At 37.4% G+C, this 18,591-nt stretch overlaps 1 protein-coding gene across 25 annotated transcripts in view; it reads left to right on the top strand.

The window, feature by feature from the left end:
- ZNF644 (zinc finger protein 644) overlaps positions 1-18,591 on the top strand; it is a 99,665-nt gene that overhangs the window by 19,790 nt on the left and 61,284 nt on the right. For 24 of the 25 annotated variants that reach the window (XM_007524665.2, XM_016188852.2, XM_060202041.1 and 21 more), the window contains one exon: positions 11,256-11,316. The exons of the other annotated variant lie outside the window; for it this stretch is intronic. In XM_007524665.2, the coding sequence (XP_007524727.2) occupies positions 11,273-11,316 (44 nt within the window). In that variant the 5' untranslated portion in view covers positions 11,256-11,272. Of the gene's footprint in view, positions 1-11,255; positions 11,317-18,591 lie in introns of those variants that run through there. 25 annotated transcript variants of the gene reach the window in all.

Genomic DNA, 18,591 nt, shown 5'->3' with positions numbered 1-18,591 from the left:
CTAGAATGTTCTTTCTTTCTTTCTTTTTTTTTTTTTTTATAAAAAGGAAACACTGACCAAAACCATAGGATAAGAGGGGTACAACTCCACACAATTCCCGCCACCAGAACTCCATAGCCTATCCCCTCCCCTGATAGCTTTTCTATTCTTTATCCCTTTGGGAGTATGGACCTAGGGTCTATGTGGGGTACAGAAGGTGGAAGGTCTGGCTTCTGTAATTACTTCCCCATTGAACATGGGCATTAACAGGTTGATCTATACTCCCAGCCTGCCTCTCTCTTTCCGTGGTGGAGCAGGGCTCTGGGGAAGTGGGGCTCCAGGACACATTCGTGGGGTTGTCTGTCCAGGGAATTCTGATTGGCATCATGTTAGCATCTGGAACCTGGTGGCTGAAAAAAAAGGTAACATATAACGCCAAACAAATTGTTGAGTAAACCTGAATCTAAAGGCAGGAATAGTTCAGATGAAGAGTTGGGGGTCTTCGTTTTGTAGTTAGTAGGCCTATTTTAGTTATATTCCAAAGGGCCCATGAATATACTAGTTTTTTTTTTTTTCCCCTGAGCCTGACATCTGATATGCAGGTGGATCAGACTTATTGTTTGAGGAGATGATGTCATGGCTGGAAAAAGGTCCAGAAAGCTGGATCAGGGAAGAGAGTAGCTCCCAATAGAATGCTACTTTTCATTAAAGCTCATGTTGACTTTTAAAATAAGTGTTTGCATAACCTTGAGTAAAAGTAATAACAAAATACTCTAGGATAATTCCAGGGATAATTAGGGATAAAGGCAAAGAACTTAATTATCTGAATTTCTAATTTTGAAACATTTTCATCATGGAAAAAATATATAACTTAAGAATTTCAATGTGCATACCTGTTAACTCACTCTCAGTCAAGAGTGTTAAAGTGTTAAAACATTGCTAGAGAGTGACTTGCAGAAGCATGGGTATAGAGTAACAGTGATTCCCAATTCACTGTTGCCATCAACTAGAAAAAGCAATAAAAATTATCTGAAAACTCAAAAAACTACAACCAGTATTTCTTCAGAAACTTTTAAATATTTTTTTATTTATTTTATTTATTCCCTTTTGTTGCCCTTGTTGTTTTATTGTTGTAGTTATTATTGTTGTTGTTGTTGTTGTTGGATAGGACAGAGAAAAATGGAGAGAGGAGGGGAAGACAGAGAGGAGGAGAGTAAGATAGACACCTGCAGACCTGCTTCACCGCCTGTGAAGCGACGCCCCTGCAGCTGGGGAGCCGGGGTTCGAACCGGGATCCTTATGCCAGTCAGAAACTTTTTAAACCACAGACGAATGTAGACACGTGGTTAGTGGATGGAGAAAGGGAGAGGGAGAGGTTATTAGGACTTAAAAAGCTGTATTCAGTGATGGCTATTGCCAAATTGGGAGTTACCTATTGTAGACCATGGTAGGAAAGTAGACTGGGCTGCTTAATCTGAATTTAGGGGCAGCAGGATATTGAACTGCCCATGGACCCACTACTGTTTAAGGGAAGAAATATGGATGAAATTAACTCCCTCTGATCAGCTCAGGCTTCCATGGCTGCTAGAAAAATAAATCCCAGCCAACTTCCTGTAGCATAGCAAGGGATTAGCAACTGAGTAGTGTCATTCCAGGAGACAGAGTTAAAGCAACAACTGTTAAAAAAAAAAAAAAACCACCTATAGAGCCAGGGAGTGCTACACCCTGTTAAGTGTACATGTATCACCATGAGCAAGGATCCAGGATTGAGCCCCTGCTCCCCACCTATGGGGCAACACTTCACAAATGGTGAAACAGGTCTATAGTTGTCTACTTTTCTCTATCTTTTCTCCCTTCTCAATTTCTCTCTGTTAAATAAAAATAGAAGAAAAAAAGAAGGAAAAAAATGGCATCCGGGAGCAGTGGGTTTGCAGTGCTGTCATGAAGCCCCAGCAATAATCCTGGTTGCAAAATAAATGAATAATAATAAATAAAATTAACCCGCTTCGCTATCGCCCAGCTCCCTACAGGAAAAGGATTCTACTAGAAGAGAAAGCTACAGTCCTATATCCCTGATGAACATTGATAGATCCTGAACAAGATCTTGGCAAATGGAATCCAACAGCATATTAAGAGAATAATTCACCAATACCAAGTGGGATTCATTCTTGTGAATCAGGGATGGTTCAAAATTTATAAGTCAATCAGTGCTACTCCTTATATCATCAACAGCAAAAAGAAAAATCACATGGTGGTATCAGTTGTTGCAGAAGAGGGATTTGACAAGATCCAGCACCCATTTAGGATGAAGATCTTCCAGAAACTGGAATGAAGGGATCATTCCTCAACATAACACAGACCATTTGTTACAAACTCACAGCTAATATCATTCTTAATGGGGAAAAGCTGAAAACTTTCCCCCTAAAATTGAGAACCTGACAAGGATGTTCACTCCACTGTTACTTAACATAATTCTGGAGGTCCTTACCACTGAAATTAAACAAGAAAGATATCAAAGGCATACAGGTTAGAAAATAAATCAAACTATGACTGTTTGCTAATGACATATGTCTAGAGAACCCCAAGGATTCTACCAAAAAACTACTGGAAATAATCGGAGTAGCAGGATACAAAATCAATACACAAAATTCTGTGGCATTTCTCTATACAAACGGAGTCAAACTAAAGGGAAATAAGACTCAATCTCATTTATAGTTGAACCCAGAAAAAGTACATACCTTGGGGTGAATCTCACAAAGGAGGTGAATGAATTTTATAATGAAAGCTAGGACATTATTAAAAGAAATAGAGGACACAGAAGTAGAATACTCCTTGTTCCTGTATTGGAAGAATAAATATTACTAAAGTGACTGTTCTAAAAGCGATCTATAATTTCAATGCAATCCCTATCAATTCCAATGGCATCTTTTCAAGCAAATGGAACAACTTGTCCAAACATTTGTGTGTAACCACAAAAGGCCACGAATTGCCAAAGCAATTCTGAGGAAAAAAGGAAAAATATGGAGGGGTCACACTCCCCAAATTCAGTTTATATTACAAAGCATAAGTAATCAAAACAATGTGGTACTGGAATAAAAATGGACACTTGGCTCAACAGCAGAAGTGCAAGCCCATTAATAATAATACATACATGCAATTACCTAATATATGATAAAGGGTCCAAAACCATTCAGTGGGGATAAAGAAGGTCTCTTCAACAGATGGTTCTAGGAAAATTGGACAGCCACATGTAGAAAAGTGAAACTAGACCACCACCTAATGCCATATACCAAGGTCAAATCAAAATGTATTAAAAAGATCTAAATATTAGAGTAGAATCTAAAATTTATAAAAGAAAATGTCGGTGAAACTACAGGATCTTCACAGATTTATTTGTAGACTCAAATCTCTGGTCATGGGAAATGAAAACGAGTAAATAAATGGGATTATATAACACTAAAAAGTTTCTACATGTTGAAATTAAACTACACAAGGAATAGGCATTCTGACAATAAGAGAGAATAGACCAACAATCCTTTTCACAGAGTAAGTTGGGTAACTTATTACTCTTTAGCCTTTGGTAGTTTACTCATCTCTATTTTTAAAAAAATTATTACGCAACTAGGTAATTAAAGATGTTTTTGCTATATGTGGATATCTTTAGTGCTCTGCCCTGCAATCTGGCTATCTTGGCATTTTGGACTTTCAGTTCAAAGAGAGAAGGGGAAGACAGAGAGGGGGAGAGAAAGATAGACACCTGCAGACTTGCTTCATCACCTGTGAAGTGATTCCTCAGCACATGGGGAGCCAGGGATCCTTATGCCAGTCCTGGCGCTTTGCGCCACGTGTGCTTAACCCGCTGCACTATCGCCTGACTCCCTTATTTTGGGATATTAACCCACTTATCAGGTAAATCATTTATGAAACTTTTGTTCTGTTATGTAGACTGCCATTTCACTTATTATTATTGAGAGAGAGAAATAAGAACCAGAGCATCTCTTTGGCCTATGTGATGATATAGATTGAACTTCAAACTCTGGACCTTATAGTTGAGTGAATTGCTTTATTTACTGTACCACCTCTGAAGCTCTGATATTGTTTCTTCTTTTAATGCATGGTAGGTTTTTTTTTCCTTTCTTTAGGTTTGATATTGTTTAATCTCCTCCCTCTGCCCCCCCAAATATGAGATCAAATATGACAGACACATTTCGTGTGAGACTTTTTATTCATTTATTTATTACTTATTTTTATATTACAGAGCTATGTGTCAACAGGGGTTTGACTCCACACCATTCCTACCACCAGAGTTCTGAATCTCCATTCTCCTCACTGCAATCCACCAAAATTCCGCTAAGGTTATAGACATGGGCCAACCATCTCCTCTACAACTATCTGTCCACATTTATACATAATTGCCTCTTTCTTTTATGATTCAGTCCTCTCTCCCCCTCCAAGCCACTCATGACAACACAATTACCTCCATATGTCCCTCTCCTTTTCCTTCTGTCTCCCTGAGTGCTGATGGAGCTGGAGTGCAGTGTCCCCTTATCTTCATCCTATTACTTCTTCCCCACTGGGAGCATGGATCAAGGTTGTTTATGGGGAGCAGAAGGTAGGAGTTCTGGCTTCTGTAGCTGCTTCTCTGCTGAACATGGGCATTGACAAGTTGATCCATACCCCCAGCTTGTTTCTGTCTTTCCCTAGTGGATCAGAGCTCTGGAGATGGTCCAGGACACATTGTTGAGGTTGTCTGCCCAGAGAAGTCGGGATGAAGTCATGGTAGCATCTGTAACTTAGTGTCTGGAAAAGTGGTGTGACCTAAGTTGAGTTGCTATTTTTTTCCGTAAGAATTTTATAGTTTTTGCTTTTGTGTTTAGGTCTTTTTGGTCTATTTTGATTTTTTTTTTAAATATGGAGTATAGTAGACATCCAATATTTGCATACATTCATCCAGTTTCCCTAGACTATTATTGAAGAGACTGTCCTATCCTCTTTGGAGCCCATGTTGAATATCATTTTACCATGTATGTGTAGGTTTATATCTGCATTCTTTCTTCCACTGGTCTTTCTGTCTCACATCACAGTCTTGCTAACTGTTGTTTTGTAGCATTGAGACTTGTAATTCTTTCTTGGGATTGCTTTGGCTATTTGGTTTCCCAGAGATTTCTTGAAAATTTTATGGATTTTCTCATATTTTTTTCTAAGAAATATCTTCTAAACAAATAGGGATTGCATTGAATCTGTATGTTTCTTTGGGTCTTATGGACATCTCAGCAATATTTAGTCTTCCAGTCCCATAAACACAGGGTTTTCTTCCATTTCTGTGTATCATTGATATCCTTTATTACTGTTTTATGGCTTGTAGTATATACATATTTAGTATCCTTGGTTAGGTTTGTTCAGGTGTTTTATCCTCTTTGATTTTAAGTGGAATTGTTTTCATGTTTTTGTCATATATACTTACAATTTAAAAATATTTATTTATGAGGCTGGGTCGTAGCTCACCTGACTGAGCGCACATGTTGCAATGTGCAAGGACCCAGTCTCCACCTGCAGAGGGAAAACTATGTAAGTGGTGAAGCAATGCTGCAGGTCTTTCTCTGTCTCTCTCCCTTTCTGCTCCCCCTCACTTCAATTTCTGGCTATCTCTATCCAATAAATATTTAAAAGCATTTTTTAATATTTTATGCTTGCAAGTCCTAAGTACTAGCCTTTCCTTCTCTGCTCCCACAGCTGAATTTATGTCTTGCTGAAATAACTACTTTTAACATTATTTTGGAAGAATCTATTTGACTTTTTTTTTCCTCCAGGAGTTTTATTTATTTAATTTAATTAATTAATTTATTTATTTATATTATTTAAATAAAACTCCAGGAGTTTTATTTATTTATTTATTTTGCTTCCAGGGTTATTGCTGGGGCTCGGTGCCTGCACTATGTATCCACTGCTCCTGGAGGCCATTTTTTTCTTTTTGTTGTTGTTTTTATTGTTGTTGTTATTTTTGTCATTGTTGTTGGATAGGACAGAGAGAAACCATGAGAGGACTGGAAGACAAAGGGGGAGAGAAAAATAGACACCTGCAGACCTGCTTCACTGCCTGTGAAATGACCTCCCTACAGGTCTGGGGCTGGGGCTCTAACCAGGATCCTTCACACAGGTCCTTGCACTTTACACCATATGCGCTTAACCCACAAATCTTATTTTTCTACCACCAGTGAAAGAGAAGTGAATCTGGTAAACACCTGAGGAAAGCTATGGTTTAAGGAAGCACACACTTGGAGTAATCATAGCTGTAGGGGTGAACTGGAAAGGAAATGGAAGTCAGGACCATTAAAAAATGGGTAAATAAACATAGATATATAAAGATATGCATAGATAAAAATGTATGTATATATATATATATATTTATAGATTCAGCCCTTGGGAAATTGGCTCTCTATGTGATCATGTCATTGTGATCATATAGTCTAAGTCTGTGAGGTGGTTCAGTGAATAAGACATTTGGACTCAACAAAATTTGCAGGACAAAATTAAGAAGACAATTTCATGAAAATGTTCTGCTGTAATTCTGTAAGAAATGTAATTTTTCTGGGAGTCGGGCTGTAGCGCAGTGGGTTAAGCGCAGGTGGCGCAAAGCAGAAGGACCAGCATAAGGATCCCGGTTCGAACCCCGGCTCCCCAGCTGCAGGGGAGTCGCTTCACAGGCGGTGAAGCAGGTCTGCAGGTGTCTGTCTTTCTCTCCTCCTCTCTGTCTTCCCCTCCTCTCTCCATTTCTCTCTGTCCTATCCAACAATGACAACAACAATAATAACTACAACAATAAAACAACAAGGGCAACAAAAGGGAATGAATAAATAAAATAAATATTAAAAAATTTAAAAAAAAGAAATGTAATTTTCACACTTTGAAATATAATTATGAGCAGAAGAAAATAAAAATATCAAATAGCTGGGAGTTAAAGGTAGTATTACATATTTTATACAGGCTCTTACTGTAGTAAAATCTGCACACAATAAAATTTAATTTAAGCATTTTAAAATGTACAGCTCAGTGGCATTAAGTGGATCTACATTATTGTGCAAACATGTACATCCTTTTATATTACACTGTTAGGACAGCTATAGCAAAATACCACATGCCAGGTGGCTTAAACAACGAAAATTTACTTTAGCACATTTCTGGGAGCTACCACTTCAACATTAGAATGATAAGCTTGGTTTCTCCTAAGTCTCTTTTCAGAGGACTATCTTCTCACTGTGTCTTCACAGTCTTGATTTCTGTCTTATATATACACCAGTCATATTGGTCTTGGGCCCCAATCATAAGGCCTCATCACCCCCCCTTATAATTATTATTTATGGGTCCGGTGGTGACTTACTTGGTTGAGTGAACATGTTATATGCAAGTACCCAGGTTCAAGCCCCAATCCCCACTTGTAAGGGAAAAATTTCGTAAGTGGTGAAGCATTGTTGCCTCAGTGCCTCTCCATCTCCCTTTCTCTCTCTCTCTCTCTCTGTGTGTGTCTATGTGTATCTACCCCTTCCCTCTGGATTTCTCTCTGTCTCTATCCAAAAAATAAATAATTTATTTGTGAGAGGAGGAGGATGAGAAAAAAAGCAAAAGAACCAGAACCTTTCTTTGGCATATGCAGTGCTGGAGATTAAATTTGGGACCCCATGCTTTGAGTGTCTAGTGCCTTACCCATTGATCCACCTCCTGGCTCACTCATTAAATCTTAATTTCCTCTCTTTTAAATTTATTTATAAAAAGGAAACACTGATAAAACCATTGGATAAGAGGGGTACAGCTCCACACAATACCCACCATCAGAACTCCATATTCCATCCACTCCCCTGGTAGCTTTCTTATTCTTTAACTCTCTGGGAGTATGGACCCAAGGTCATTGTGGGATGCAGAAGGTGGAAGGTCTGGCTTCTGTAATTGCTTTCCTGCTGAACATGGGTGTTGACAGGTTGATCCATACTCCCAGCCTCTCTCTTTCCCTAGTGGGGAAGGGCTCTGGGGAAATGGAGCTCCAGGACACATTGGTGGGGTCCTCTGTCCAGGGAAGTCTGGTCAGCGTCATGTTAGCATCTGGAGCCTGGCGGCTGAAAAGAGAGTTGACATACAAAGCCAAACAAATTATTGACCAATCATGAACCTGAAGGCTTGGAATAGTGCAGAGTTGGGGGAGGGAGGGAGAAGGAGAGGAAGAGAAAAGGAAAGATATCTGTAGCACTATTTCACCACTCCTGAAGCTTTCTCCCTGCAGGTGAAGCCAGGTCCTTGCATACTGTAATGTGTGTACTCAGTCAGGTACACCACCGCCTGACCCCTTAATTGCCTTCTTCAAGTTCTTATTTCCAAAATACAGTTACAATAGGAGTTGGGGTTTCACCATATGAATTTTATGGTTAACAATTCAGTCAGTAATACCTGTTAAGTGATGCTTTATCTCCTTGATAGCCCTCTATCCTCAGTGTATCATTTTTATGTCACAAATTAGGTGGTCCTATACTATTTAAGCATTAGTCTCAAGCAGAAAAGAGGAAAGTGAATACAGTTCAATATTAACAATGTTAATAATCTGAAAAAGTAGTTTTCAAATCACAGTGCATCTGCATCACTAGGAGGGCAACAGAAATGAATTCCCTCAGTTCTGGAAGTAAAAAATATGAAATTATACTCCCTGGACATTCATCAGGGCATCCTTGAGGTTTTCTCTCCTAATTCAGAAGAGAATTCTTTCATTGCATCTTACCGGTTCTGATTGCTGCTGGACTTTTCTTGCTTTGCTGTAGTGTTCAAGACTGGTGTTTTTCAAGTCTGTTCTGTTTCATCTTTTTTATGTGCAATCAAATTTTCCAGCTCTTCCTTTTTAAGTTACATTTGATAGTATTTGAGACCTGACCAGATAATTCAAAATAATCTCTCTATCACAATACATTACATTTAAACACATTTGCAAGTACTTTTTTTTTTCTTATATAAGGGGTAAATTTCACAGCTTCCAACTATTATAATGGATTTCTTTTACAGAATCATTTTCCAGCAACTCATAGTTGGCTTTAATGGTCTCACTTAGATACACAGTTTAATTTGTTAAAAGTCTCTATATCCAGTCTAGGTTGGAAGTAGTGAATGGCCTATGTTGCAGCAACCTCTAGTTCTGTAGTTCTCAATGTGTGGTTCTGGAAATGGCAACATCAGCCTCATATTTGGGACATACAGGAATGTAAATTATACTTATGGAATCAGAAAATTGTGAGATTAGTACCTAGCAGTCTGTTTTTAACAAGCCCTCCTAGTCATGCAAATGCATTGTGATTTGAAAACCGCTTTTTCAGATTATTAACATTGTTTATATTGAACTATATTCACTTTCCTCTTTTCTGCTTGAGTCTAATGCTTAAATAGTATAGGACTTAGTCTACAAACTTTATTATTCTGTGGAGATGCAAACATTTAGTACCAGGTTTCATGTGTGTGTGTGTGTGTGTGCGCGCGCGCTGATAATTAGTGAAATTCATCCATTCTTTTATTCAAAGTTTTCAGTGGACTGATTTTTCTCAGTTGTATTTTTAATTAGTCGTTACCTCATAAACTAATGTCACTGTGCCCACAAATGAAAAGTCAGTATCTGAATTTTACTTGCTTGACTTATGCATCCTTACATACACTTTAATATACAACACACTTCTTGGGGCTGAGTGGTGGTGCACCTGGTTGAGTGTACATGTTATAATGCACAAGGACCTGGGTTCAAGCCCTCACTTCTCACCTGCAGGGGGGCAGCTTTGCAAGTGATGAAGCAGTGCTGCAGGTGTCTGTCTCTCTTGTCTCTCTCCCTCTCTATCACCCCCTTCCTCTCAATTTCTGGCTGTCTGTATCCAATAAATAAATAAATAAATAAAGATAACAAAAATTTAAAAAGATACAACACATTTATCATCTTTTATTCAGCCTACGTTGTTTTTAACTGTGTGTCATCCAATGGAAATACGGAAATGAGCTAAATTAATTCTTGCCCTCAGTGTTCATATTGTAGTTCAGGAACTGCAGGTAAGCAGGTGGGGTTGATGGAAAGCTATCACTAGTTTGTAGCAGTTGAGAAACACAACTTTACATAGCTCAAGAAATTAGAGAAGATTCTTTCAGGATGCTCAATTAGACAAAATTTTATAAAAGATTAGCAGAGTTAGAAGAAGTGGCAAAGTTGGATATATAAAAAAGACATGAAAACTGAAAAAAAAAGTGGTGGTGTTCTGGGAGTTAAGAGGCACAGCCTAGTGGAAACATGGAGTAAGCAGGACATTAGAAATTGGGTATAGACAGTGGAGAAAAACTTGGGTGGATGATGAGAGTGGTTTGTAGCTACTTACCATGAGTAAAAGAAGTTGTACCCATCTGTCAACAGCTGTCAGTAAGCTTTATTTCTCTAATAAAATGACTTTGGGGAAAAGAAAGAAATTGGACATAGATGATAAGGCTGAGATTATTGGTAAATTCTGTTGAAGACTCAGAGCAGAGATATGCCATCTTCAGGTTACTTGTTGCAAAATTATTACTATTCTGTGAAAGAGATTTGAAATGACTTAAGTCATTATAGGGTAGTTGTAGTAATATAAGTGAGAATGGTAGTAGCTGTAATGATGCCACTTTTGAGAACAGGAATTGAGAAGAGCAATAACCATCTGGTTTCTGGTAGGGGAAGAACCTATTATAGACCTTGGCCCAAGACAGAGTTTTCAGAATTTGTACTGTGATTAATTAAGGGTAGGTAGATTTCTGACAAGTAAATGTTTATCGCTGTCTTGGGGGGTAGAGATCATATATTAAATTGAAAATTCAATTGAGGGTATAGGAGAGTATCAGTCAGTGTATGCTATCTCTAGTATAGACTTAATGTTAGTCATTATTATGAGTACTATTAATATATACTTGAATGCTATCTCACATTGTCTTTGACTTTTTGAGTTTCTTAGGGGTATGTACATTAGGTCAACATTTGTGTGTATAGAATACAGAAAGAAGTTATTGTAAAAGAAGTTATTTAAAAAGAACAAGAAAGTTTAAATTTCTCATTTGAATAGGTCATACGATTAAAATAGAGTATTTAGCAATTGCTTCCTGAAGGTTAAAGTGCTGTTTTAGTTGAACATTAATATGTCAATAGACTAATTTGATTTGCAGTTTTAGTTTTAATGGTATCACAGATGTACCTACTTAAACTTGAAGCAAAAACTAATGAGGGATGTTACACTTTTTTTTTTCAGGTTTGATTTTATTTCGAATGAGGTTGTTCTTGCAGCGAGATGTTAATAAGAAAAAATCTAGGTAAGTAGAAGACTACTTTTTAGAATGCTATTTATTATAAAGGTATGAATAACACAAACCTTTTAAGTTTTAAAAATAAGTATTGAAGCCTCAGATCATTGACTTTTTAAAATAAAATTTTGGAATACAGTAGAAAGAAGTTTATTTCATTTGGTTTAATTAATTTTGCTGGAATGAAACTACAGCCATGAAATTGTAGAACTAAATACAGTATTCTTTTTTTTAGAATGCTAAATTTGAATGCAGTTTCCAGTGACTATTACTGTCACTTGAAAATCATTCAAGAAAGTTCTTAGACTGCTTTACTGCCCTCATAGAAGACTTTCTTTCTTGTATAGTCTTTTGTGATTTTACATTATTTCCATTAATGAAGTGCTTCCATAAGTTGGTTAGATTTGCTAAATTGTAATTTCTTTTTTAAAAATTTTATTAATTAATTACTTTTTTAATCAGAGCACTGCTCAGCTCTGTCATATGGTGGTGCGGGGGATTGAACTGGGACTCTGGAGCCTCAGGCATGATAGTCTCTGCATAAGTATCGTGCTATCTATCCCTGCCCTAAATTGTAACTTTTATGTTATATAATGTTCAAAATTATAAATGATGATTTAAATATTTTTCTGGTAGGTAGTGCTACTGAATTTTCTAATTTTACATTCTGATTTACCTTAATATTTTTAGTACTTCATCTTTAGAAAACTGAATTGTGGGGCTGGGTGGTGGCACACTTGGTTGAGTGCACATGTTACAATGCAAAAAGATCGAGTTTCCAGCCCCTGGTCCCTACCTGCAAGGGAAAATCTTTATAAGTGGCGAAGCAGTACTGCAGCTGTCTCTCTTTCTCTCTCTCTCTATTTATCTCCTCTCAATTCATGGCTTTCTCTATAAGTAAAGATACCTAAAAAAATAGAAAAAGGAAAATTGAATCATGATCATGCACTTCAAACATTTGTGAAAGAATGCTGTTTAATAATATTAATTGTTGAATTGTTGGAAGTATTTACTATCTGTTGATAGGATGACTTCAGGTTATATAGATTAAAAAATAATTTGATAAAACCTGAGTTAACTTGACCTTTCTCTAATCTAACCAGATGTTACAACTGTCAAAAACTTGCTGATTGAATATTTTTAAAAAAACTGGAGAATGAAAAGTTGAGGAGCAGTTAAATAATATTCTCAGTAAGTGGTCTAGGATTAATTTGAAGCAACATTTCCCTTTTATTGCTACTATGTAATAATGATAGTGGTAGATTGACGAGTACTTACTGTGCTCTGTATTGCTAAGTGCTTTTCATGCCTTATTTACCTTTAATAGTAACTTCAAATAAAGTAGGTCCTGCTGTCTAGTTTTCTTTATTTGTTTGGTTGATCACACGCCATTTTTCTTTTGGAAGAGTAGTTATATTCACAGTGCTTATCCCTTATGTATCTTCCTAAAGAGAAAAAGAAGGTAGACTTTCATACTTGAGGTCTTAGTAGAGATTTTGTGTCTTGTTGAATGTGTAGGGTCTACTGTTCTTCCACCACAATTACATATTATATAAATACATTTTTGTTATGAAATACTTTATATAACATTTAAAGTAGAAAATAAATGAATTTTCACATTTATGTTCACATATGTAACCATCATCTACATCAAAATTTAGAACTTTTTTTTTTTTTTGTCTCTAAAAATCTAATCTTTCCTTTCTTTCTTTTAAAATTTTTTCTGCCTCCAGGGCCATCGCTGGAGCTTGGTGCCTGCACTACAAATCCACTGCTCCTGGCAGCCATCTTTTCTCCTTTGTTGTTGTGATTGTTGTTGTTGGATAGGACAGAGAGAGGAAGGGAAAACAGAAGAGGAGGAAAGAAAGATAGACACCTGCAGACCTGGTTCACCACTTGTGAAGCTACCCCCTGCAGGTGGGGAGCCAGGGTTAATTCAGACTAGATTAATCACATTCCGGTTTTTGAGATTCAAAAATTAGAAGACTTTACTACCTTACGTTATTAACCTTCCTTAGCATATAATTTATTGACTATAATCATTAATGTTTAATTCACCTTTAAAGTCATTGAGCTATTTTTAAATTCTTTTAATTCTAAGTTAATGACCAGAAAAAAGGATAAGAAAAATCCTTAACATTATAGTGGTTACCTGTGAGTTGTTTTGTTTTGATAAAGGGATCTTTGTAATTAAGAATAAGGATATTGCCTTCTTTTGGGGTTGTTTTTATATAGTATTTTCCAGTGTGTATGCATGTTTCTAAGAATTTGCTCATGCTAAACTTCAAAACTCAATACAGGCTCATATTTCTTATTACATTACTAGTATTACTACCTACTATTAACTTTTTCATTTTTTATTAAGAGGGTAAATGATTTATTTATTTATTTATTTAAATTTTTTTTGTTGTTGTTTTAAATTACAGAATTACATGTCGACAGGGGTTTGAATCCACACCATTCCCACCACCAGAGTTCTGAATCTTCACTCTCCCCACTGTAATCCACCACAGTTCCCCTAAAGTTGTAGACATGGGCCAACCATCTCCTCTACAACTATCTGTCCACATTTATACATAATTGCCTCTTTCTTTTATGATTCAATCCTCTCTCCCCCTCCAAGCCACTCATGACAACACAATTACCTCCATATGTCCCTCTCCTTTTCCTTCTGTCTCCCTGGGTGCTGATGGAGCTGGAGTGCAGTGTCCCCTTATCTTCATCCTATGGGATGAAGTATGGATGGGAGTATGGATCAAGGTTGTTTATGGGGAGCAGAAGGTAGGAGTTCTGGCTTCTGTAGCTGCTTCTCTGCTGAGCATGGGCATTGACAGGTCGATCCATATGCCCAGCCTGTTTCTGTCTTTCCCTAGTGGACCAGAGCTCTGGAGATGTGAGGCTACAGGACACATTGGTGAGATCATTTACCCGAAAAGTTGGGGTGGAGTCATGGTAGCATCTGCAGCCTGCTATCTGGAAGGTGGCATGACCTAAGTTGAGACAAGATGGTTAATGAACAGGAACCAGAAAGTAGGATCAGAGCAGATGAGATTAGGGATTTTGGGGTAGAAGAAAGCTAGGGAAACCATTTTAGGCATGTTCCTGGGGGCATACAACTATAATAGTTTTGCTTGAGTGTGGTAACTAACCTGAGCTTGGATGAGAATGTTGTCTGAGAGAATGGTGTCACCGAGTGGAACACCAGATTTGAAGAGTTGTGAGGTTGACTTCTCAGGCTGGTATCTCAGGTTACAGTCCGTAGAATTATTTCAGTAGCAACATAATGCGGGGTGGCAGCACCAGTAGTGATTTGGTTAAAGTTGACAGGGTTGGTATGGCGATAAGGAATCATAGAAAAGGAATTTCAAGAAGTATAAGCATATCCTAGAGATACCAGGACTAGGAGAAATGCAGGTCTTAAAGAGGATGCAAGAGTTTTCTTATAGTCTTTAGAGAATGTTAAAATATCAATAATTATTATAGGCAGGTTAGTTGGGGGGGCTAAGTATCTGTGCTGTTATACTTAACTTCACTATAATTTGAATGCTTCTAGTGGTATCCGAACCTCCTTGTATTTTAAATACTTACAAGGTTAAAAGGTCTTGACCTATCTGGCCTAAAGCTGTAATTGATTTAGATGTTTACAGAGCTTTATTTTCTGATACATTTTTAGAGATCCACAAGCAATTAATCTCCTTATCAGAGTATGATCATTTGCAAATTAAAGATAAATATTAGCAAGTGCTAGTATTTGTGCTTAGGGCTATAGTCTAGGTAGTTGGGGAACTTGAGATATTAAATCTATCCACCCTTCCCACCTGTCATATTGCTATTCATAGGACTAAATAGTGATAAGACTTGAGTTTCACATCTTCCCTGACATCAAAAGTCTGTGCCTTCCCCCTTCTCTCCTAGGTAACCACAGTAGTTTTGCATTTTAAATACAGATTGTGTTGTGTCTGTATGTATGTGTGTTCAGTTCTCTAAATTCCACGAGTGAGACCATCCTATAGATTTCCTTTACTTCCTTGTTTATTTCACTAAGTATAATGTTCTCGTTTCATCTATTTTATCCCAAAAGATGTAAAATCATAATTTTTTATTGCTGAGTAATATTCCATTGAGTATATGCCCCATACCTTTTTTAACCAATAATCAGTGGAGGGACATTTTGGTTGCTTCCAAATTTTTGCTATTGTAGATAATGTGGCTGTCAACATGGGATTGTATATATCTCTTCGAATTAGTGATATTATCTCTTTTGGAAAAATGCCTAAGAGTGGGATTGCTGGGTTGTAAGGTATTTCCATCTGTATTTGCTTAAGGATTCTCCATACTGTTCTCCATAATGGTTGTACCTTTTTGCATTCTCACTAGCAGTGTATTAGAGTTCCTTTCTTTCCACCTTCTTTCCAACTTTTATCTTCTCCTGTTTTGTTGATGAAGGTCATACACTGAGGTGGTATCTCAGTGTAGTTTTAATTTGTATTTCTCTGGTGATGAGTGAATTAGAGCATTTCTGTATATGTCTGTGGGCCACGCGTATCTCTTCTTTAGAAAACTGGCTATGCATGTCCTCTACCCACTTTATTATTGGGTTGTCCTTTTTCTTTTTTGTTGAGCCCAATGAGTTCTATATAGATGTTTGATATCAAGTGTCTGTCTGAAGTATGATGTGCGAATATGTTCTCCCATTTGCAGGGTTTCCTGTTTATCTTTATGGACTTTATGGACTATCTTTTTTGATGTATGGAAACATTTTAATTTGATATAGCCCCACTTGTTCAATCATGCTTTTGTTTCCTTTGTCCATGGGGTGAAGTCTCCAAATATATCTTTAGTGTTTCATGAAATGTTTCACCGATATAGTCTTATATGCGTTTTGTACTTTCAGGTCTGATATCCAGATCTTTTATCCATTTTGAGTTAATTTTGGTGTATGGTGTTAATTGGTGGTCTAGTTTCATTTTTCTACATGTGGCTGTCCAATTCTGCCAACACCATTTGTTAAAGAGACTTTCCTTTCCTCAATGGGCAGATTTGGCCCATTTGTCATATGTAAGGTACCTGTATATGTCTGTATGTGTATGGATTGAGTTCTGGGCTCTCTATCCTATTCCATTTGTCCATATGACCATTTTTGTTCCAGTACCACACTGTTTTGATTATTACTGCTTTGTAGTATAACGTAAAGTCAGGTATTGTAATGCCTCCATTTTTCTTCTTTTTCTTTAGGAGTGGTTTTGTTATTCGTGGTGTTTTAGACTTCCATACAAATTTTTGAATAATCTGTTCAATTTCCTTGAAATATATCATTGGTATTTTAATAGGGATTGCACTGAATCTATAGATTGCTTTTGGCAAAATTGCCATTTTTAGTATTTATTCTCCCAATCCATGACCAGGGGATGTTCTTACATTTCTTTGTGTCATCCTCTATTTCTTTTAACAGTGTCTTACAGTTTTCCTTAAGAAGATCCTTTACATTCTTTGTTAGATTTATTCCTGGATATCTGATCTTCTTGGATTCAATTGCTAATGATATTACTTCCTTTAGTTTCATTTCTTCTGACCTATCTTTTTTTTAAATTTTTTAATTTTAATTTTTAAAATTTATTTTAAAAAGGAGACATTAACAAAACTGTAGGATAAGAGGGGTACAACTCCACACAATTCCCACCACCAGATCTCTGTATCCCATCCCCTCCCTTGATAGCTTTCCTATTCTTTATCCCTCTGGGAGTATGGACCCAAGGTCATTGTGGGACGCAGAAGGTCTGGCTTCTTTAATTGCTCTCCCGCTGAACATGGGTATTGACTGGTTGATCCATACTCCCAGCCTGCCTCTCTCTTTACCTAGTAGGTTGGGGCTCTGGGGAAGCGGAGCTCCAGGACTCATTGTGGGATCATCTGTCCAGGGGAGTCTGGTCAGCATCATGCTAGCATCTGGAACCTGGTGGCTGAAAAGGGAGTTAACATACAAAGCCAAACAGATTGTTGAGCAATCATGGACCTAAAGGGGCTGCAGTAGTGCAGATGAAGTGTTGGGGGATACTTACTGCAGATTGTTGTGTACTCTTGCTTTCAGGTATATATTTTGCCCTAGTTTATGGATACATGTGAATATATGCTTTATCTCATGGGACCTGGTCTATATCTAGGTTTTTGGACTTTGTTAGGAAGTGAACCGCCTGGAATGTAGGAAGTGAACCGCCTGGAATGGAATGAGAGAATACTATGAAAGGAAAGGTCTCACCTGAGTAATGAAGCTGAAGGGTTGTCATTCCATACCTGAAGTCTCTGGACACAGTCTGAAGTGAAGCATGCTGAGGTGATACTGGTTGCATTGATTAGGTTGGGATCGGCGGATGCAATATTATTTGGTATGACTTGAGAGAAGCATACAGGGAAGTGTGCCCCACCCGAAGGTTCCAGGACTAGGGGAAATATAGGCTCTATAATAGAAATGTGAGGTTCCTGCTGTCTTGGGGTTCAAGAAGACAATAGATAGTTATAATTATAATCACATTGTTTAGTAATTGGGTTAACTTTGAAAAATCCATTTGTTAGGATTTACTGTATAATACTCAGCATCACCATAATTTATGTCCTTTGACATTATTTGTAAATAGCTGTGCCACTGTTTGCTTCTGTTTTCCCTGGTCTAGGCTTTTAAGAGATTCAGTATATCAAAGAGTCAGCCTATGTATTTAAAAGACTGGGTATGTGCTTTAAAAAGTTTAAGACATTCAATCAATTTTCCCCTCTCATATTAAGTAGTGAGTTATATGACTACCGATTAATAGGAGTGTACATAAACACCATTCCCACCACCAAAAGACTGTGTCCCATCCCACCCCCGCTGCCCTGAGAAACCGAATATCCACCCTCACCCTCACCCTCACCCCATGGTTTTTACTTTGGTGCCCTACTCCAGATTTAGTCAAATCCTGCTTTTTAGTTTCCCTTTCTGATCTTCTTTCTCAGCTTCTGTTGATGAGTGGGATCATCCCATTACTTATCTTTATCTTTCTGACTTAGCTCACTTAACATAATCCCTTCTAGTTCCGTCCAAGATGAGAAGGTGGGTTCATTGTTCTTAATAGCTGCATAGTACTGACCTATCTTTTGCATAAAATAATGCCATGGATTTATGGGTATTGATTTTGTAGCCTGTTACTTTACTGAATTTATTGATGATTTAAAGTAGTTTCTTGGTAGAGTTTCTGGGGTCTTCTAGATATTTCAACATATCATCAGTGAATAATCAGAGTTTAACTTCAT

Source organism: Erinaceus europaeus, chromosome 11 (assembly GCF_950295315.1).
Source record: "Erinaceus europaeus chromosome 11, mEriEur2.1, whole genome shotgun sequence".
In the NCBI taxonomy this organism is placed as follows: Eukaryota; Metazoa; Chordata; class Mammalia; order Eulipotyphla; family Erinaceidae; genus Erinaceus; species Erinaceus europaeus.
The sequence above is the reverse complement of the archived record's forward strand: the minus strand, read 5'-3'. Positions and strand labels throughout refer to the sequence as shown.